This window comes from Petromyzon marinus, chromosome 21 (assembly GCF_048934315.1).
Source record: "Petromyzon marinus isolate PM22_M1 ecotype Great Lakes invasive population chromosome 21, UKy_Petmar_22M1.pri1.0, whole genome shotgun sequence".
Classification (NCBI taxonomy): Eukaryota; Metazoa; Chordata; class Hyperoartia; order Petromyzontiformes; family Petromyzontidae; genus Petromyzon; species Petromyzon marinus.
The window spans coordinates 14,605,247-14,628,153 of NC_133687.1; the positions used below are offsets into that span (position 1 = coordinate 14,605,247).

Consider the following 22,907-nt stretch of genomic DNA (forward strand, 5'->3'; position numbering starts at 1 on the left):
GAGAGAGTGAGAGAGAGAGGGCCAACGCAGATATTGAAAGTTCGGGGTCGAGATAAGGGAGCGTTGTGCGGGTGAAGGGGGCTCGGCCGCTTGTTGCGGAGAGTAACGCGGCGAGAAGGGAGCTCGCCGCCAAGGGGGAGAGAAACGAGAGAGAGGGGGGATCAGGAGAGAGAAGCGAGGAGGAGGAGGAGAGTTCAGGACGATCGAGGGATCGTTGGGATGGGTCGACTCGCAACGGGGCTCCTGCCGCTGCTCACGCTGGCGATGGCTGCCACCTCGCTCTCCCACGGCAAACTGGGTGAGTCACGACGCACACGCAACAACAACAACAATAAAAACAACAACAACAACCGCCGTTCGCCACCAAATAGCGGTGATGTCACCACGGCGCTTGTGCCAGGCCATGTGCAGCTTTGAGGCCACGTGAAGTGTCGAAGGCTCGCGCAAACAAAGACAAAATTCCCCCTTCCGTCTGAGCCTACATCAGACCGTTGGGGCAAGTGCTGTCGGGACGAGCTCCTTGTAGCTACGTGGGCTATGTAGGTCGTGTTTGCGAGCACCTATTATGTACGCATGTTGAACTTTTTCGCACGGTACGTAGGCAACCGCGCTAATCGGAGGTTCCGGGAAAGTGACGGCAAACTGAACACGAGCGTGTGAGTCGGTGCTCACGACGCGATGGTGGTGTAGACTGGTCTTGGGGAGCCAGTGATGGAAATTCCACATTCCTGCGACGAGGGAGAGATTATACCCCCCACAGCCACTGTTGACTTCCCTACAGCGGTACTCATTTTATCACCCCAAAGGGATCCTGGGCTGAGTCACCCCCGCCACGCCCTCAACCTGGATTTGCGGTGTAGTCATTTGATAGATGTGCATTGTGTTGAAACTTCTTTCGCACCGTACGTAGCCCGACAAACAGGCTTGCGGCTCGGAGCTTGCCAGGGTCACGTGGGTGGCAGTGCTCCAATGTCCCATCTGCTGCCCCAACACAATCCAACAAAATAAACAAATTTTCCTATAATTTATTTTACCAGGCAAGACTCGCTAAGCTCGTTTTCAGAAGCGGCTTGGCCACAAACGATCGCTTGACGAAGTGGCGGCTCATCATCATCATCATCACGTGGAAATGTGCAGCGGCAAAATTCTCTAAACGCACGGTGGTTCTAAATGTGGCGGGGAAAACCGGAGGATCCGGAGAAAAATCCACGCGAGCACGGGGAGAGAGAAAGCGAGAGAGAGACGCGCACACTCCAAACGTACAGCGGGTGTCAGGGACACGCAAATATAACCCGCACTGACCCGCGTGGTGAAGTATGGTCACCCCCGCCCCCCGCGCCGTGTGAGCGGCGTGAGGGAGACCCTCACCACCACCACCACCATCATCATCATCGCCCATCAGTGAATTGACAACACGGCCTGTAGAGTGATGTCACGACGTGAGGCGTTGGGGCAAATCCGCGCATTGCTGGCCCCTCCAAGCCGCGCTCATTCTCACCACGCTGCTGCCGAGCCGGAGAGAGAGCGGGCGGGCGGGCGAGGCGGCGAGCGGACGCCTCAGCCACGTTCACAATCCGGGCCGGATTACGGTGCACGAGGGGTCTAAGATGAAGTGGGGTGGGGGGCACATGTGGTTTACATATTGAGCTGATGGCTCCGAGAGCTTTCTGGGTCTTCGCGGCAAGTTGACGGCGGATAAATATCCGATTGCGTCCTGACCAATGGGGAGAGGTGGAGGTGGTGGATCGGCCACTGAACGGCACGGAGGGGAGCCCCTCTGGCCCTGGCTTGCGAACCGTCCGGAGCTTTCCTCGAATTCCCAAACGGCGCCCTTGGGACACGGCGGTTGCCAAAGACGGACGAAGAGGAGGAGGCTCTGCCGCTCTGCCGCGGTCGTGTTGCAAGGGCAGCCGCCACGAGGCTATGAGATGTTAACTACCTCGCCTGGTATGCAGGGGGTCGTGGGTTCGATCTCTACCCTGACGCCTGCTGCTGCTGTATATTTGGAGCTTGCGTGTCTCTCTCCTCGTGGTCGCGTGGATTTTCTCGGCGGGTCCTCCGGTTTTCCCCTCCACATTCAGAATCGACAGCACGTGTTTAGAGTATTTGGCTGCTCTGAGTAATTGGCTGCGCATAATAAGCCACTTCGTTGTCCAGATCGCTTCTGAAAAAAGAAGAGCCTGTTCGATAGCTCAGTGGGACTTGCCTGGTAACAAAATAAAGAAGTTGCCCAAGTAGCATCATTCAGGAGTGGTTGTCATCCTCCACCACGGAGGCTGGCTGACATCCGTGCCAGCCCCAGGGAAAGGTCAACTTGTTTCCAAGCCCGCGTTTGTCCACCTCTGCGATGTGCCGTGCGCACTGAGCCCCCCACCCGCCCCCCACCCGACTGTTACGAGACGGAAGCCTCCTGGGCGGTAGCTGGACACGCGATTTTACCCGGGCAACGAAAGGTTGCAACGAAAAGTTGCCTGCAACCAAAAGCACACGAGGCCGCACAAATAGGGTTTCTTCGCACTTGTTTATTTACGAAAGGTGGGTGCGTGGAATTCGATTTTTTTTAAATCTCTCTCTAAAAAAAAGCTTAAAACCAGTTTTTTTTCCTCCCTCCCTTCTCGGTTGAACTTGTTGATGCAACGCATGAGTTTCACATTCCTGCATACAAATACACAGACGTTAGTTCAACCAACATCGAGTTAGGACGTTTGTTCACTCTTGCGTGCGCCAAGTATCAATTGCCGCATTTGTGGGGGTTTTTTCCGGTACGTGGCGGTTTTCTGGAGAAAAGTTTCAAAGAAAACGGCAGCACCGCCACGTTACATTAAAAACAAACAACACACACACAACTCGGGCCTTGGGGCGATCGAAACGCCTTGTGTGAATCAGACCTTTGTGTTCCTTGAGTGTTGCGTGATGAGGAATTTGTTGTTTAACTAAAACGATGTAGATCGACAGGTTTATCCTTGTTGTAGGAAGACAATGACGGGTAGCCAGTCCTGTGGACACTGTGACCTGTGCCCAGCCACAGCGAGACCCCCCCCCCACTTCCCACACGAACAAAGATCCCTCGTGTAGCCCTAAGAGACTGTTAGGGCTAGTGCTGCTAGCGAGTGGCACACGTGGGGGTGTGGGTGGCCAGCACCACGCCCGACACCAACTCACCCCCACTCACCACCGCTCACCCCCACCAACAAACCACCACTCACCCTCCCACACTCATCCACCCGCACATACCCCCCGACACACCCACACACCCCCACTCACCCACCCTCATACTCCACCACTCACCCACCCTCACTCACCCACCCCCACACACCCCACCCACGCCCACACAACCCCACTCACCCACCCCCACACTCCATCACTCACCCACCCCACACTCCACCACTCACCCACCCCCACACACCACCACTCACCCACCCACCCCCACACACCACCACTCATCCACCCACCCCCACACACCACCACTCACCCACCCACCCCACACACCCCTACTCACCCACACACCACCACTCACCCGCCCCCACTCACCCACACACCACCATTCATCCACCCCCACACACCCCACTCACCCACACAACCCCATTTACCCACACCACCATTCACCCCTCCTCTGCTGTCCCTGGTGTTCGGGGGCGACGTCGACAATGGTCAGCTGCTCTGCTGGCTCGTCACGTGGCTCTGTGGAGCCACGCGGCAGAGAAAGCAATGGCCGCGTCGGATGCACAGAGCCACCGCTGCTTGGAGCAATCCGGATGAACGTTTTTCGCACTTCCAAGCGCAACGCGAGGCCACTCTTCCCGAAGCCTTCCTGCGCGCCAACTTCGACACCGCCATGCCACGCGCTTCTCATTTAGGGCGTTCTTGGAAACTCTCAAGAGGCCTCCTCGTTTGAGATTCCCAGATAGTGTCAGACCGGCGGTTGTGTTGGACTCGTGTGGCTGGTGCGGTTCTCGGGCACGTGAATGGCATACGAGCGGAACCACTCCAGATGGGCGAATGACCCTCGACGTTTGATGCCCGGCAGCCCTCGCAGGCGTCGTAGACGGAAGAAGTCGGCAAAACCGTTTGTCGCGTCGTCGGTGGCGAGTCCGCGTTTTTGGAACCCGGGCGGCAAGTGCCGCGAGGAGTCATGGCAATTGTAAAGTTAAATTTCTGTTTGTGAATGGATTCCAGCACGTTTGCTTCCTGGAGCCGACGACGACGGGGGCGATGACGGGCCGTCGCTGGCTTCCTTGACCCGCGCGTCGCCTTGGTGCTGCTCTCTCGTTGCTTCACTCGTTCCGTGCTCTGCCCACGCAAAGTGAACTTGCTTGACGGCCTTAAGCGTGGGGCTTTCCATATGTCAGTTTAAGACGTATTTGGTTTTCGTGACCAATATGATCCAAAATCGAGGTTTTTTTGGGTTATATCGCGTAACTATAAATGTGTCGTTGTACACGCCACCGCCGGACATGGCCAATTAGTAAGTATTGTCACGTAAACAAAACATACGTGACAATACTTGCTAATTGGCTGTGGTGGCGGGTTTAACGACACATTATTATATTTACGCGATCTAACCCAAAAGAAACCTCTACTATGGCTTTCCAGATGCATTGATGGGCCCTGTCGGGGTTCACCAACGAGCTGGCTGGCGGGCCGCGCGAGCATCTCGCCGGCCACCAGCGATGCCGTGGCATTTGCCGACGTCCCCCCGTGAACCTTGACGTTTTGTGGACGGTGGGCGATGTTGGCATCTCTCATTTGCCGCCATTTAGTTTCCTGAAGTCAAAAGTGCGAAAAAAAAGTCGAGGAGTGTTTATTTTTCTCTTTCAAGAAGAATATTTCCACCGTGGTTGAATGCTTCAACCTGGACGCCATCTGAATGAGAAGCTTTGTCTTTTATCTCTGTTTTCTTTGTTGGCCTTTCAAATGTCAGCCTGCTTAGGTGGGTCAGCGAGTGTGTTGCGTGTGCGATATTCGCCGACATAATCCGGTGACCTTTTTGTGAAATTAGCCCACACCACCACTGACCCACCACCCACACGCCGCCAACCAGCCACCTCCACCACACCACTCAGCCCGTCCCTTTCCACTCACCTAGCCCTCAAAACACACCACCACCAACCCACCGACTCCACTCATCCCAAAACACACCACCACCACCACCACTCAACCCCCACACACCACTCTACCACACCCATCACCTCACCACTTACCCCCACATACCACCAACCACCACCACTCCCTTCCACATACCATTAACCCCATTCCACTCCACTAAACGCAAGCCGAGCGGAGGGACGACTGTCCAGCACCCCGCGCCCTGCTCCCGCCCACCCGGGCGAAAGAGTCGACCTCGAGTGACTCCATCGCGGCCTCGTCCTCCTCCGGCGGGGCGTCCGCGTGTGACCCGTGGCTCGGTCCGATCTCTCGTGACGCGGGCCGAGCCCGGCAAACGAACCACAACACCTCGCTGATCTCGTCTAGGGGCATAAACCATCACCACGCGAACTCCGCTCATCCTCGCAGCAGCAGAGCATTTTCGCTGCTAGTCATCGAACAAATGCGGCCACTGCATCATCGCGCGGCGCTTTCAGATGCGCTTCTGCGGCTGTCTGGAACGCTTTTCCTTCCGATATTTGGAAGCCATTGGGCTATGCACTTTTAAATCGTCTAGATTGAAAACTCATTTATTTAGAACTGCTTTGTGTATTTAGTTTGTTGTCCTCCCTCCTCACCTCCGATTAGCACGGTTGGCTAAGGTACGGTCCGAAATAAGTTCAACATCAAACATACATAGAGGAGGCGTCCTTCAACAACGCGGTGACACGTGGGCCACTCTGACTGGCGCAACGTGGCCCACGTGGTTGTGATGACGGTGGTGGTGCGCGTGTGGCCACGTGCTCGTCCGTCAAGAGGAAAGTGTGGAGACAAGTGGCATGAAACTGAAACAACTAATCGTGCATGTTTTTGCCGTTTAAAATGTATTGTAGTTAATCACGACAACCAAGGCTTTGTAGATTTCACGAAATTAGTTTTACGCTTTAATGAGAACAAAGTCTGTGTGACCACGTGCATGACACAATCAATCCACACTCATTTCCATTGGAAAACCGCCTCTAAAAATAAACTTCAATTGTGCACAAACACGCTACACTCGATTCCAAATACTCCACATGCTTCTCACCGATCTCCACACCTCAGCACGGCTGGCTACGTACGGCGCAAAAGATCTTCAACGGACGTACATGGAAACGAGCCTTTAAACAATCTCCTGCCGATACACCTTTATCCACAATCGCCGCTTGTGATTTGCATACATTACCATCTCGCCACCGTGACGCGCACCTGCGCGATCCTCGATAGAGCCCAGCAAACAAAAATTACTGCCTCAACCACTCGCCCACCCAGCCAGCCAGCCCGCCCCGCAATGGTTTTGCCTCGGACAATCCAACACGAAGACCTCTCCTGTAACCAAATGAGGCGGGATATCTATGAATAAATACATCACCGTGTTTATTAATTAAACTATTTTACCAGGTAAGGCCCACTGAGCTACGTAGCTCTTTTTCAGAAGCGACCTGGCCACGAATGATAGCTCAACAGAGTGGCTTACCGTGTGGACATTTACAGCGACCAAATAATCTAAACGCACGTTGCCAAATGTGGAGGGGAAAAACCGGAGGACTCGGAGTAAACTCCACGCGACCACGGGAAGAGAGACACGCAAACCCCAAATATACAGCAGCTGTCCGGGTCGGGATCGCACCCACGACTTCCTGTACACCAGGCGAAGGGGTTAACATCTCCTAGCCACCGTGGGCGTCACAGTGGCTAGGGGATGGTAAGGTCGGCATACCACACATGCGGTGATGGTGTATCCGGCAACTCGCCACGTTTCACACGTGTTCAGGCCATAGCCGAGCACCAATCCGTTTGTCCCCACGAACCAACCAACCTGGTTCCTTCCCCTCTTATCTCCCCGCACACACAAGGGCGGAGGAGACAGAACCACGCAACAAAACAGGCAAGCAGACAAAGCGTCTCCTTTACATCGAAATGCTTTTTTTGTGGTTGGCTACGTACGGTGCAAAATAAGTGAAACGTACTCGCAGTACGTATAGAGTAGCCATACCTTTCCCAACGCTTGCTTTATCGAACACGTGTTTCGGATATTGACGGTTTACTTATCGAGGTACATTTCTTGGAACATGGGGGCGATGTTTTGGCTGCTGTAGTATACAATTGGAACTTATATGTTTATTTTTATTTATTTAAGGGGCGCGCCACGGTGTGGTGATGTAATCTTCCTCGCCTGGTGTTTCTAGTTTGCATATTCTCTGCGAGTTAGAGTGGATTCTTCTCCGGGTCGTCCGGTTTTCCCCTCCACATTTAGAAACTTGCGTGTAGACTATTTGTCTGATATTAATTTCCACGTGATAAGCCACTTTATTAAGGTATCATTTGTGGCCAGGTCGCTTCTGAAGAGGAGCTCATGCTCACTGGGCGTTACCTGGTATAATACAAATAGTTAATTTTATTTTAGTGCTTAGTTTACCTTTCCTATACTTTGCACTCCCGTCGTGTTTGTGTCATGTTTATTGTGGTCACGTTCTGACCCGTCCCTCCTGGACATCTGAGAAAAAGAGCTTTATAGCTCATCGGATTCCTCCGGTGCAAATCAAGATTCTGATGTACGCGGTTTGAAGCTGCCAAGATACTAATTTCCGTGCGACCAAAAGTATTGTGCAGTTTACTTGTAGATTCTGCGGATTCGTGTCTTGTCAAGACCTCTCATGCCGTCTTACTCCTCACGCCGTAAGCACTCTCCAACATCATCATCATCATTACCATCATCATCCTAAGTAGAAGAACACAACAAAAAATCTGTTTCACTTTTTCACATTAAAATGTATGCAGTTTAACACGTAGGCTTTCGAGACCAATATTATTCACAATAAAGGTTTTTGGGTGAGGTCGCGTAAGTGTAAATGTGTCGTCACCCTCCACCACCCGACACGGCCAGTCAGGTTCGTCACGTGAACATCGTCCTAGCTGGTTCCTACTTCAGCACCTCCGGTGTGTTGGAGAGTAAATCCACAACATTTACAATTCCAGTACCCCGTGACGTTTCGCTGGTAACTACATCAGCCAGCGGCATCGGGCGATTTGCCAGAATCGTGAAGCAATCCACCTGCTTCTGGTCTTAACTAGAGCAGCAGTAGCAGCAGCAGGACGACGTCGTCACTGAACCCACCAGGTGCAGAGGTCAGAGGCGGAGGAAGGGGGGGGGCATTGTAATAATGTAATAGATTGGTAATCAGTTAATTAGCAAGTGTTTCCTTTGTTGTAGATGTAAGATATATTACTTAATAATACGCTTCCAGGCCGGACTAAGCCTCTAGCTGTCAGAGCGGTTCAAATTTTTTTGTTTCAATGGATTCACGAATTAGTCTCGGTGGAGGGGGACGACACATTTATACTTAGACGATCTAACCCAAAAACCTTTATTACGAATAAAATGTATGCCCCAATTATAATTTGTTCACCATACGTGTGTTTATCTTTTAGCGTGTGATTAACAATGGAGAGGCGGGATCACGCCGTAGGAGGGGGTAATAATTATCGTCACCATCATTAATTAGAGGTGAAAAAAAACTACTTATTTTTAATTCTACGTCTTAATATATTTTCTATGATCATAGTTACGCGTATTATGTGTCTGTTTTTTAGTTTGCTGCGATACCAAGTGAGGGGAAATATTGTAGAATTGGTTCAAGAAAGAGGCAGGGGGTGATACATTCGGACCCAGCAAGCCTGTGCGATGTTTCGTGATGGTCTCTTATTTTTTTTTTCCCAACACGGCATTTCCCCGGAGCGCGTAACGCCCGCGTTCGGAGAGATATGACTCTCTGTCCGTCTCTCTGTCTATCTAAAACACACAAAGTAAATTTTACACAACCCATCTTCCTCACGGATCCACGGGCCTTCTGAGAGTGGCGACATTCATCAGCATTCAGTTCCAAGTCAACTCGACATCCCGACTGGGAATCAAACCCAGGGGCTTCTTTGCCTTGAGGCACGAGTATTCGTACCGAGCAACCCTGCCCACCCCAGGCACCACCTCGGCTCCCAAGATGACCCTGCCTCCCGCGCGCGCATCCCCCCACAAATGTTGAACCCAACGTTCCTGAGAGGCGACATTCTTAGCATTCTTACATCAAACCCCGGCGACTCAAAAAAAAAACCCAACCCAACCACAGAATCGTTAGGTTCCACGAGCCGCTCGCCTACCGGTCTGTCTCCCTACCCGGGCTGATGCAGTCACCGTCGATGATTCGTTTAAAAGAGTTTTCAGATCGGGGCCCCCTCCAGCATTTCTCATCTGACCTATACGGAGCATAAGGTGCTCACTACTTCCGCATGCACGTGCCTCATAATTCACAAGCTGACGCCGCATGCTCTAGAAATTCGCGAAGAAACGTCGGATGTGTATTATGGGTGTACGTCGAACTTCTTCCGCACCGTACCGACCAAACCGCGCTAATCGGAGGTGCGGGGGAACGATAACAAACGAATTTACAACAAAGCAGTTCTAGAGAAGTGAGTCTGGTCTCAATCGAGACGACGATTTAAAGGTTGCATAGCCGCAGCGGCTTGCTAGTATCGGCAAGAGGAGCGTTCCGGACGGACTGCAGAAGCGCATCCGAAAGCGCCGCGCGACGACGACGACGACGGCGCGGTGACCACCGCCGTCTTTGTTCGACGGTTTAGCAGCAAGAAGCAGCCAGAAGCAGCTGCTGCCGCTGCTGTGCGGATTGCCGGAGTTGTCGCGGCGCTGGTTCATGCTCCTTGACGACATGGGCGAGCGCATTTAAGATATCGACTCTGTCCACCTCGGCGCGCTCCGCGCAAGGGGACACGCGAATGCTCACTCTGATGGCCTCGGGCCAACGCCGCGTGGCATTCGAGGCTTTGATTGCGAGCACAAAAACAATCGATTGTTAATTGTGAATGAATCCATCCTCGCACGACTATTGCTAAGTGTAATAAACTTATTTCTTTCTTTCTGCCCCGGTTACAAGAAATGAGCTCCATTTTGAACGTTGGTCAATTGCTGAATTTGACTTTCGTTATTTCTGAGAAACTGTATTTTATATTTGAAAAAACAAACAACCCCAATATGGAATCGCCGATACATTGCGATTTTTTTGTTTGTTATAGGACACGAAGGGTGCTCGCCAATGTTGGATAAGAGAGTCCAACTGTGATCACTTCAGAGTGCTAATTCTGGCACTACGTCGTGGGCTTCTCTGTGGCATGGCACGTCCACCGATGCCTACTTCATTGAGGGCGATATTGGCACGTAAAATATAGATCGCTTGCTCGATGGCAATTCTGGAAGGATGATCCCTCGCCTACTTGAATGTCTCACGCAATCTTGGGATAGGGCCCACATTTTAAACAATATCGAGACTTGTGTCTTCATTTTTGCCGAGCGGACGGGGGGGTTCTCGGCTGTTAATTCGCAGCCTGTTCTCTGTGCTTCCAAGGGGGCAGCGTTAGTGGGGGAAATTGAGATACCCGCACGTACGAGAAGATACACATCAACGCTCCTCCGCACATCGAAAGTCTCTTGGAAGAGCCGTCGGCTCGCTCGCCACGTCCCCTCGGGCAGCGAGGGCGTCTCTTTAAAAGTAATCACAATTAACGACGGCGAGTCTGGGACTCGCGATGATCACTCCCATCACTCGGCGTGCTGCCGCCCTCACGCATCTCAAGTTGCCCGTTTATTTTATTTCCTTTCTTCTCAGGTATGTATAGCCCGAGTCACTCCCTCGGGGTGGATTCAAAACAACAACAACAACAACAATTTTCGATTTAAAGCTTTCGTGACTGCAATGATTCATCTTCTTTGGTTCTTTCGGTAAAGTCACGTAGAATGAGAATAAAATATTAAATTGATAAAATAAAATAACACAATAATATTCTCACGACGTTTCGGCCACAACACAACCGTTCAGAACTCGTCCGTCTGAACGGGGCCCGTAGCTATCCGTGGTACGGAAATTTGAGGCTTAAAAAGCCGTGATCTGAACGTGGCTCTCTCACTCCAGCGCTGTCCTACCAGACAGTCTCGCTCCCTTCACCTGATGAAGGCCGCTTGTGTTGTGGCCGAAACGTCGTGAGAATATTATTGTGTTATTTTATTTTATCAATTTAATATTTTATTCTCATTCTACGTGACTTTACCGAAAGAACCAAAGAAGAACAACAACAATGACAAGAGCAACAGCTCTTACGCAATTAGCCATACGTGAGATGCCACGCGTACGTCAGATGCCGCGCATAGTTCACGTGGAGATTTTGTCTCGGGGAAGAGAAATCACGACTTAAAATTATTTATTTTTACGAACCTTAGATGTTATCATTTAACTGCCAGGCTGCCGTGCCACGTACACACTTAAACATTCACAAACACAACACACACTCGCGTAAGTGCTTTTATCGACCATCTATTGAGGCAGGCAGGTATGGAACTAACCTAAGCTATTTTTTTTTACTTTACCAGGTAAGGCCCACTGAGCTATTGAGCAGTTTGTCAGAAGCGACCTGGCCACAAATGATAACTCAAAGAAGTTGCTTATCACGTGGAAATTTACAGCAGCTAAATATACTCTATAAACACATGATGTTGATTCTAAATGTGGAGGGAAAAGCCGGAGGCCCCAGAGAAAAATCCACGTGACCATGGGGAAAACATGCAAACTCCAAATATATAGGGTCGGGATCGAACCCACGACCTCCTGCATACCAGGCGAGGTAGTTAACATCTCCTAGCCACCGTGGAGCCCACAGTGGCGAGATGTTAATGACAACACTGCTGATGATGACAATGATGATGATGATGATGCTGCTGCTGCTGATGACGACGATGATGACGATACATTGCCTGTTCTCAGTGTCACAGGTGGTGCCCACCGTGGTGAACCCCAACCTGCTGGGAGCCGTGACGCAGACGACGGTAGCGCTCCAGGCGCCCTTCTGCAGCGCCCTGGATGCGGAGGTGGTGGCTCTCAGCTCGGTCTCCGCCGACCTGCGGCTCTTCGTGATGGCCACGGCGCAACGTGAGTCCCTGCTTCAGGCACCGCGCTCGCTCCTGTAGCAGCGATCTTCCCTCATTTTCAGAGGAGGAGGGGGGGGGGGGGGCACTTTAGCCGATAAGACATCGTCAGAGTGAGTGAGGGCTGCCGCTAAACATTTGAAACCAATGCCAATGTTGGGGTTTGACAGCAGCACGATGATGGGGTGGTGCTGTCACTCTGTGTGTATTGTCGGGGATGCCGCACTACAGGAGACGCACTCAAGACCACCAGGGGGGCCGCCAGTGGCCAATGGGGGCCTCGCGATGATGAACACTGAGATAGTGTTACACCTTGTGATGATGAACACTGTGATAGAGTGTTACACCTTGTGATGATGAACACTGTGATAGAGTGTTACACCTTGTGATGATGAACACTGTGATAGAGTGTTACACCTTGTGATGATGAACACTGTGATAGAGTGTTACACCTTGTGATGATAAACACTGTGATAGAGTGTTACACCTTGTGATGATAAACACTGTGATATAGTGTTACCCCTTGTGATGATGAACACTGTGATAGAGTGTTACCCCTTGTGATGATGAACACTGTGATAGAGTGTTACACCTTGTGATGATGAACACTGAGATAGAGTGTTACCCCTTGTGATGATGAACACTGTGATAGAGTGTTACCCCTTGTGATGAAGAACACTGTGATAGAGTGTTACCCCTTGTGATGAAGAACACTGTGATAGAGTGTTACCCCTTGTGATGAAGAACACTGTGATAGAGTGTTACCCCTTGTGATGAAGAACACTGTGATAGAGTGTTACCCCTTGTGATGATGAACACTGTGATAGAGTGTTACCCCTTGTGATGATGAACACTGTGATAGAGTGTTACACCTTGTGATGATGAACACTGTGATAGAGTGTTACCCCTTGTGATGATGAACACTGTGATAGAGTGTTACCCCTTGTGATGATGAACACTGTGATAGAGTGTTACCCCTTGTGATGAAGAACACTGTGATAGAGTGTTACCCCTTGTGATGATGAACACTGTGATAGAGTGTTACACCTTGTGATGATGAACACTGTGATAGAGTGTTACCCCTTGTGATGATGAACACTGTGATAGAGTGTTACCCCTTGTGATGATGAACACTGTGATAGAGTGTTACACCTTGTGATGAAGAACACTGTGATAGAGTGTTACCCCTTGTGATGATGAACACTGTGATAGAGTGTTACCCCTTGTGATGATGAACACTGTGATAGAGTGTTACCCTTGTGATGAAGATCACTGTGATAGAGTGTTACCCCTTGTGATGATGAACACTGTGATAGAGTGTTACCCCTTGTGATGATGAACACTGTGATAGAGTGTTACACCTTGTGATGATGAACACTGTGATAGAGTGTTACCCCTTGTGATGATGAACACTGTGATAGAGTGTTACCCCTTGTGATGATGAACACCGTGATAGAGTGTTACCCCTTGTGATGAAGAACACTGTGATAGAGTGTTACCCCTTGTGATGAAGAACACTGTGATAGAGTGTTACACCTTGTGATGATGAACACTGTGATAGAGTGTTACCCCTTGTGATGAAGACCACTGTGATAGTGTTACACCTTGTGATGAAGATCACTGTGATAGAGTGTTACCCCTTGTGATGATGAACACTGTGATAGAGTGTTACCCCTTGTGATGAAGAACACTGTGATAGAGTGTTACCCCTTGTGATGAATAACACTGTGATAGAGTGTTACCCCTTGTGATGATGAACACTGTGATAGAGTGTTACCCCTTGTGATGATGAACACTGGGATAGAGTGTTACCCCTTGTGATGATGAACACTGTGATAGAGTGTTACCCCTTGTGATGATGAACACTGTGATAGAGTGTTACCCCTTGTGATGATGAACACTGTGATAGAGTGTTACCCCTTGTGATGAAGAACACTGTGATAGAGTGTTACCCCTTGTGATGAATAACACCGTGATAGAGTGTTACCCCTTGTGATGATGAACACTGTGATAGAGTGTTACCCCTTGTGATGATGAACACTGGGATAGAGTGTTACCCCTTGTGATGATGAACACTGTGATAGAGTGTTACCCCTTGTGATGATGAACACTGTGATAGAGTGTTACCCCTTGTGATGATGAACACTGGGATAGAGTGTTACCCCTTGTGATGATGAACACTGTGATAGAGTGTTACCCCTTGTGATGATGAACACCGTACGTAGCCAACCGTGCTCGTCGGAGGTGCCGGGGAAGGACAACAAACGAAACATAAAAAGCGGTGAATTTCAATCCGGAATGAATTTTCAATCCAGTTGACGTTAGACCAACATTGTGACAACATCAACCAATGTCGGGTTGGCCCAACGTTGGCATGTTTATACCAGAAGGTTAGACTCTTCAGAACTAACAACCATCTTTAAATGTTTTGGCTTTTGTAAACGAAATTCACGACGACGGAAGTTTCCCCTTGAGCGCGAGTCTGCCGGCGCAACGCAAGGCGACCAAGAGTCGGTGCCACGCCAGTTGGATGAATAGTTGGCAGACAAAAAAAATTGATGAGAAAAATCTCCAACTTCACACCCGCCCATACCCCCCCAACCACCCACCCCGTCCATAGGCAACGTGAGTAACGAGATGATCACGAGCTCGTCGACGATTGGGCTCGACAAGGGATACGCGGGCTCGGGTGCGGGGACCAGCAGCTGGTACTTGGCTCTGGGAGGCCGCCCCCTACAAAACTGCACCATCTCCACGCCGTCTCTGTCGACGCCCACCAGCTACTACCGCGTGGGCGCCGACTCCAAGTGCAGCGTGGCGGTCACGTGCAACGGGCCACTCAATGCCGGCACCATCTACTGGTGAGATTTAAAAATATGTCCATAATAGAGGGTTTTTTTTAGGGGGGTTGAGGTAGCGTAAATATATAAATGTGTCGTTAAACCCGCCACCACCCGACACAGCCAACTAGTAAGGGTTGTCACGTAAACAGAACGTGGCCAATTCGTCACTAGTACAGCACTAACCGGTGTGTTGGAGAGCCAAGCCACAACATTTACAAACCGAGTACGACGTTTCGCCAGTAATTACAACTAGCTTCATCAGGCGACAGCCAGATTTGTGGAGAAGTCCTCCACCTGTTTCGTTCCTTACATAGAGGCGTAGACGTGGAACGTTGAGAGCCAACGTTGGGCCAACGCTTGGGCCAACGGTGTTACAATCTCCAGTCCTCGTGGCCCACTTGGGTGTGTGTGTGTGTGTCTCTTTTTTCTTCTTGCGAAAACAGTTTAAGTCACACGTCCTGCCACGTTTTGGGCTCGTGAGATTGACCTCTTCGGCGTCCGTTTGCATGCCAACTGAAATAACTTGTAAATGTTGCCGTGGGTTTACTGGCCGACACACCGGTGTGCTGAACTGGCGACGAATTGGCGCGTTTTGTTCACGTGACAACCCTTACTTGACGGCCCGTGTCAGGCGCTGGCGAGTTTAGCGACACATTGACGTTCACGCTGCCAAACCCCTCCCCAAAACAAACCTCTATTATGAAACACCTTGGGGACACCCCGAGCAATTGAGAAAGGGATGCAGGGAGACACTGCACTCTCACGCAGGCAAGGGCGAGTCTGCTTTTGGAGAAGAGAACTGAGTGGGGAGGTCGGTGGGAGGTTGGTGCCTTGAGTCTCGGGGAGAGTCCTTGTTGAGAGCCTGACAAACGCTCTTCGACTTCATCCACCGCCGCCTGACGAGACTGCCCTCTCGTGGCAGAAGGGTTACACAGCAACGGGATGTAAGACCCACGTGAAGCGGACAAATGGCAGACTTGAGGCTTGACCTGCACGCACAACCCGATCAAGACGAGATGGCGAGAATTGAGAATTGGGAGACAGTGGAGGGAACGTATTGTAGGCCGATATGCAATGAGATCCTGTACAATATATATATTTAAATTGATCATTTAATTATTGTCGTGTGAACCTTACTAGATAGAAGGATTTTTTAAATTATTTCTCTGATTAATGGTATCAGAAATAAATTCTCAATAAAGAAAACAAATCCCTCCCATCGATATAGATCAATACCTGAATGTCTACGTCTCAAAAACTCGAGGGTATTTTCCGACAAGGTAGAACGCTGAGATTTGGTACATGGGTAGCTTTAAGGACATAAACAACAGGACATATATATTATTGGTTCTTTCGGTAAAGTCACGTGACTTTAAAGAAAGAACCAAGAATATGAATCCCTGCAGTCACCAAAACTTTCAATCAAAACAGGACATATCTGAAAATCCGAGATGTATAATTTTAAGGCCCCCAAATCTCGATTTTAAGTGCCCCATAAACAAGTTTGTGCCTGGTGTCATTCAGAAACCGTTAAAAATATAAGACTGTGGTTTTTTTCGTTTGCTAGAGCATTAGACGGGAAATAAAATTAAAGGGAGAACCATTGTTTGATCTTTTATTGTTCAAGAGACATTTCAGATTCAAGCGGTTTCGAACGAAAAAATACACACTTATGATGTTTAAATCTGAATCATGGAAAGCCTACGTGTTAAACTGAAAGATAGGAGAGCTTCACCTCACAGAGAATTAAGTTCGCGAATAGGTTTTCCTCTTTTCCTGGCAACAAAACAGCTGTGTTGAGATGTTAAAACACCAAACTGAAACCTTTTACAAGGAATCATGTCTGCATTAACCACAATACTTGCGGTCAAAATGCAAACAAAAAACATACTCTGATAATACTCTTTGGTTCTATTGGGTAAAGTCACGTAGGTGAAAATAAAATAACAAAAAATCACGACGTTTCGGCCACGACACAAGCGGCCTTCATCAGGTGAAGGGACGAGACTGTTTGGAGGACAGCGCCTCTCCACTCCAGCGCTGTCCTCCAGACAGTCTCGTCCCTTCACCTGAAGGCTGCTTGTGTTGTGGCCGAAACGTCGTGATTTTTTGTTATTTTATTTTCACCTACGTGACTTTACCCAATAGAACCAAAGAGTATGGATCCTAGCAGTCACGAAAGCTTTAAATCTAGAATACTCTGATAATGTATTGGCATTGTCTTTGAAACTGATTGGTCCACACCAGAGACAGCTTTCTTTTGAGTCTCGTCTCAAGCGGCGTTAGACCAGAGGACGCCAAAAGGCATACAGCTCAAAGACAATGCCACTATCACAGTAAGGAGGGCTCGGGGTGAGCATCTACATCATGGGACCTCCTTTGCCAGTACCAAAATATGATCATAGGTTTTTCCTATTGTTCTGGCAACAAAACTGGTGTTAAAACACCACAAGTATTGTGGTTAATGCAGACATGATTCCTTGTAAAAGGTTTCAGTTTGGTGTTTTAACATCTTAACAGCTGTTGTGTTGCCAGATAAAAAGAGGAAACTCCTATGATCATATGTTGGTACTGGCAAAGGAGGTCCCATGATGTACATCCATTCTACTCACTGTTACTGCTCATACTTCTGCCACAAGAGGGCAGTCTTGCCACGCAGCAATCATTGAAGTCAAAGTGTTCCGTGAAGATCCCTGGGTTTGATCTTCCACGAGGCAGCTCGTGGTCCACCCTGAACCACATCCACTGCACACACCATGGCAGTAGATGCGGATAACTGATGATGCACGAATGGGAAATTAAAGACCTCACCAGTAGTAGTGGTGCGACTGTGGTTGTTCAGAACAGAACGTAGCACAACGTGTAACGACGCAATGCACGATCCACAAATACGACGACGATGACGACGACGACGATGATGCACTACTCCGCTACTGCTCCTGACGTAGTTGTCTGGCCTGGCCACCTGAATGTGACATTGTAGTTTGTTGCTCTTCCATCTACACCAGCAGCCGTACGGAAGCAGAAGAGGATCAAGTTCCACCCGCTTACCTCTGTTCACAGCCCCGAGCCAGTAAATTCCTCATTCCTATGACGGTGCCAAGATTTTGACAAAACGACAAAATTCCTGCCACTTCGACGCTGTTCTATTCTTGCACACGATGGCGGGAATCTTGTTCAGGCGCAAAGACCCCTCAAGGTCTGCTGTTGGCCATGACCAGAGGTCTTCAGCAGAGAGAGAGTTCGTGTCATTTCGCCATTCCTCCTCCTCCGTTGAAGAAGTGCAGGCTACAGTGGGTTTACTGCACGGTCCATGTAGACGCAACGACTGATGCTCCACAAAGCAGTACAGGCATTCAATTTAAAGATCCACGGACATAACGCGATTGGTCAACTACCAGTTCCAGCCAACATATCGTTTGGCCGCTGTCGAGGAAGAACCCTTCGCTTGAATTAGTTTGCTGGAAGCATCCTGTCTGGAAGAAATCACGGCTGAAGAATACATTTGGGAGTAGAATATTTTGAAAAGGCACCCTAATCGAAATGATGTGAGAGACACGCAAACTCCAAATATACAGCAGCAGCAGGCGTCAGGTTCGGGATCGAATCCACGACCTCCTGTGTACCAGGCGAGGTAGTTAACATCTCGCCACTGCGGCACCCTTTTTCAGCGATGCTGGCAAAACGAAATTGACTGGTCCCCAGTACATATCACGTGGCACTTTGATGTTTTTAAAAATGAGTTTTATATCTCACCTCACAACGGCCGCATATTTGAAACGTTGCCGTTCTGACGAGCCACGTTAACCGGGAACGCGACGGTGTGACTGCGTGCAGGTTCAAGTACATCATAGGAACGGTGGCTACCAACGGGGCCATCGACCGCTCTTACCTCGAGTCTTCCTGGTCAAAACCCATCCGGCTGAACAAAGGTGCGGGTCCGTCTGTGGCACGCGTCGCTGAGACGATGGATATTCAAACTGGGTCCTTGCCCGTTCCCCCTTCTACAACCACCGCCGCACCAGCGTGAAATATCGTCCGACAACCTCCCAAGAACGACGCGGCTAAGAGATGTTAACTACTTCAGCTGGTATGCAGGAGATCGTGGGTTCGATCCCGACCCTGACACCTGCTGCTGCATATTTGGAGTTTGCGTGTCTCTCTCCCCGTGGTCGCGTGGATTTTTCTCCAGGTCCTCCGGATTTTCCCTCCACACTTAGAATCAACATCACGCGTTTAGAGTATTTGGCTGCTATACATTACCACGTGATTAGCAACTTCTGTTAAGCTAACATTTGTGGCCGGTGCGGTTCTAAAAATAGCTTTATAGATCAGTGGGCCTTACCTGGTAAAATTCAAATGGTTTACAATTTACAAATAATTCCATTGCTATTGTTATTATTATTTTAATGACGAATGTTTGGTTCTTGACCGCCACTGCCACCCTCATGTCCAGCCGGTGACCTCAACGCGATTGGCGTGACCCCTGGGCCGCGGTCGGGCGGCATGGTGGTGGTGACAGTCATCCTGGTCGTGCTCCTCTTCATCGCGTTGATCGGGGCCGGCCTGCTCTTGGTCATCAGCAGGTGTGCACCCAGCACTCGCACAGAGTCAAAGACACCCCCCCCCCCCCCAGTATAGCCTCAACAGACTGTTGGGGCAAGTCCTGTTATCGAGCACCTACGAAGGCCCGGCATGTCCCCCAAGTGGCGATGTTTACTACACACCACATCATGTACTCGTTTGAGCCCGAGTCAACCTAAGGCAGGCCCAGGACCGGTTCAGATAATCGTCACCGGTGTTGGCCGTGAGCAGGAATCGAACTCGGGTCACCGGGTTCCTAGTGCAGCGTAGCGCTAACCGTTGCACCACCGCTCCCTTGCCCACAGACATTGTAACAACTCATCCACCGGCACTATAACAAAACAACATTCTCTCAAACGTTACAGCACGTTCAATCACCCATGGGCAGAGCAACGGCAAACTTACCCAACAAGCACCGCAACACCACCAGTTACGCACTGGGGTTGTTGCCAATTTCGTAAGGTGCTTGGCCTCTCGTAAGGCGAAGTTTGCCACTGTAAAGGCGATCCCGTGGGTGGTCATCAGCGATGCGATTGAGCGCGACGTGAACCCCGATCCATTGCCATAAAATAATAAAAAATACCACTAACAATGCCTACTCTTACCGATAATGAAGCACTGCCGTAATGATGATGCACCAAGACGATGGTTGTCAACCGGGGGTACACGGAACCCCGCTGGTTCGGTGGAAATGCCCAAGGGGTTACGACGTGAGGTGGTTTGTGCGAAATTATATCGTACGTGAGAGCCATCGGTGAACAATCACGTACGTATCTGCCAATATAAAATAAGTACGATAACATTTAAATCCACGTGGTAACCTAGAACGATATAAAAGACCTTTCTAAACTCTATTGATCGTATACAATGCGGGTTTCCAAGAGCAACCAGCGAGCGTGAACAAATGACGTCACGTGTGCAGAGCGTCCGTTGATTTTTTGTATTCACTTGCAGTCAGTTAGTTGGTTAGGGTGACCTTACAACATGGACAATTGGTTAAAATATTGGTGTTCATTATTCATACAATTATTTCTCAGAACCGTGTTGGGGTCGGGCAACGGGGTAACACTCGGTTGAAACGTAATTTCAACAAGGGGTAGAGTAGCCGAAATAGGTTAAGACCCACTGCACTGAGATCTACAGGGCCTATTGCATAGGGAGAACTACGGTAACAAGGCACCATCACCAGGCATGAACCCCAGTAACTACGGTAACAAGGCACCATCACCAGACATGAACCCCAGTAACTACGGTAACAAGGCACCATCACCAGGCACGAACCCCAGTAACTACGGTAACAAGGCACCATCACCAGACATGAACCCCAGTAGCTACGGTAACAAGGCACCATCACCAGACACGACCCCCAGTAACTACGGTAACAAGGCACCATCACCAGACACGAACCCCAGTAACTACGGTAACAAGGCACCATCACCAGGCGTGAACCCCAGTAACTACTGTAACAAGGCACCATCACCAGACATGAACCCCAGTAACTACGGTAACAAGGCACCATCACCAGACATGAACCCCAGTAACTACGGTAACAAGGCACCATCACCAGGCACGAACCCCAATCACCCGGCGCTTCTCCCGACTTCCCCAAAGGCTCCTGGAGCAAGGTGGGCCCGACGTGGAAAAGGCCCCGATGAAGACCAAAGAGGCGGCCCGCGATCCGAACAACCAAGGCCGCAACACCGACGAGGTCGATGGCCGCCGCAACGCAGGCTTCGCTGCCGAGCTAGGCCCCGGGCACACGGTGAGGGAGCCGGTGCGGCCGCTGCAGACGTCGCTGCCGCCGCCACCGCCAAATAATTCGTCTCCTATGGAGGATGATGACGGTGATGGCGGTGGCGGCGGGGACTGGGATGAATTGGAGGTGCGGCCTCCGTTGCATTAAACTACCTAACTAACTATAACCATTTTTATTTTACCAGCTAAGGCCCCACTGAGCTCCAGTTTATAGCTCTTTTTTTTTTTTACCAGGTAAGGTTTTTATTGTCAGAAGCGAGCTGGCTGTCACAAATGGTCTATCATGATAGCTCAACGAAGTGAATCGGATTCAGAATCTCTATCCTGGAGAAATCCGGTGAGCTATGAAGCTCTTTTTTCCACAGATGCCCTGTAGGGGCGGGTCAGAAAGTGACGACAACAACAAGTGTCTTATCACGTGGACATTTACAGCAGCCAAAATACTCTAAACACAAGTTTCTAAATGTGGAGGGAAAATCTGGGGGACCCGGAGAAAAACACACACGACCACGGAGAGAACTTGCAAGCTCCAAATATACAGCAGGCGTCAGGGTCAGGATCGAACCCACGACTCCCTGTTCACATCTCACACACCGTGGCACTCCAAAGAAAACTCACTTGCAAGACTGCGAGGTGGTCAAATGATGACAACAGAGCAATGGGCTCAACCCCCATGAGGATTCGCTGGAGTGTCTGTAGTGTGTGTGTTTGTGTGGAGTATGTGGTGTGTGTGTGTAGTGTCTGTGGAGTGTGTGTGTGTTCGTGTGGAGTATGTGGTGTGTGTGTGTGTGAGTTTGTGTGGAGTGTATGTGGTATGTGTGTAGTGTCTGTGTAGTGTGTGTGTGTTGTCTGTGGAGTGTGTGGTGTGTGTGTGTAATGTCTGTGTAGTGTGTGGAGTGTGTGTGTTTGTGTGGCGTATGTGGTGTGTGTGTAATGTCTGTGGAGTGTGTGTGGTGTGTGTAGTGTGTGTTTGTAGTGTCTGTGGAGTGTGTGGTGTGTGTGTGTAGTGTTTGTGGAGTGTGTGGTGTGTGTGTAGTGTTTTGTGGAGTGTGTGTGTGTAGTGTCTGTGGAGTGTGTGTGGTGTGTGTGTGTAGTGTTTGTGGAGTGTAGTGTCTGTGGAGTGTGTGTGGTGTGTGTGTAGTGTCTGTGGAGTGTGTGGTGTGTGTGTGTGATGTCTGTGTAGTGTGTGGTGTGTGTGTGTAATGTCTGTGTAGTGTCTGTGGAGTGTGTGTAGTGTCTGTGGAGTGTGTGTGGTGTCTGTGGAGTGTGTGTGTAGTGTCTGTGGAGTGTGTGTGTAGTGTCTGTGGAGTGTCTGGAGTGTGTGTGGAGTGTGTGTGTAGTGTCTGTGGAGTGTGTGTGGAGTGTGTGGAGTGTGTGTGTAGTGTCTGTGGAGTGTGTGTAGTGTCTGTGGAGTGTGTGTAGTGTCTGTGGAGTGTGTGTGGTGTGTGTGTGTAGTGTCTGTGGAGTGTGTGTGTAGTGTCTGTGGGGTGTGTGTGTAGTGTCTGTGGAGTGTGTGGGGTGTGTGTGTAGTGTATGTGGAGTGTGTGGGGTGTGTGTGTAGTGTCTGTGGAGTGTGTGGTGTGTGGGGTGTGTGTGTGGTGTGTGTGTAGTGTGTG

General features: G+C 50.0%; 1 protein-coding gene across 1 annotated transcript in view; it reads left to right on the top strand.

Moving 5' to 3' along the window:
- The window catches only part of LOC116944567 (uroplakin-3a-like), a 28,296-nt gene continuing 5,389 nt past the window's right edge, over positions 1 to 22,907 (top strand). Inside the window, exons 1-6 of the mRNA XM_032958258.2 lie at positions 1 to 298; positions 11,949 to 12,113; positions 14,730 to 14,970; positions 18,790 to 18,884; positions 19,409 to 19,538; positions 21,148 to 21,298. Coding sequence (XP_032814149.1) covers positions 220 to 298; positions 11,949 to 12,113; positions 14,730 to 14,970; positions 18,790 to 18,884; positions 19,409 to 19,538; positions 21,148 to 21,298 — 861 coding nt within the window. The 5' untranslated portion in view covers positions 1 to 219. The remainder of the gene's footprint in view (positions 299 to 11,948; positions 12,114 to 14,729; positions 14,971 to 18,789; positions 18,885 to 19,408; positions 19,539 to 21,147; positions 21,299 to 22,907) is intronic.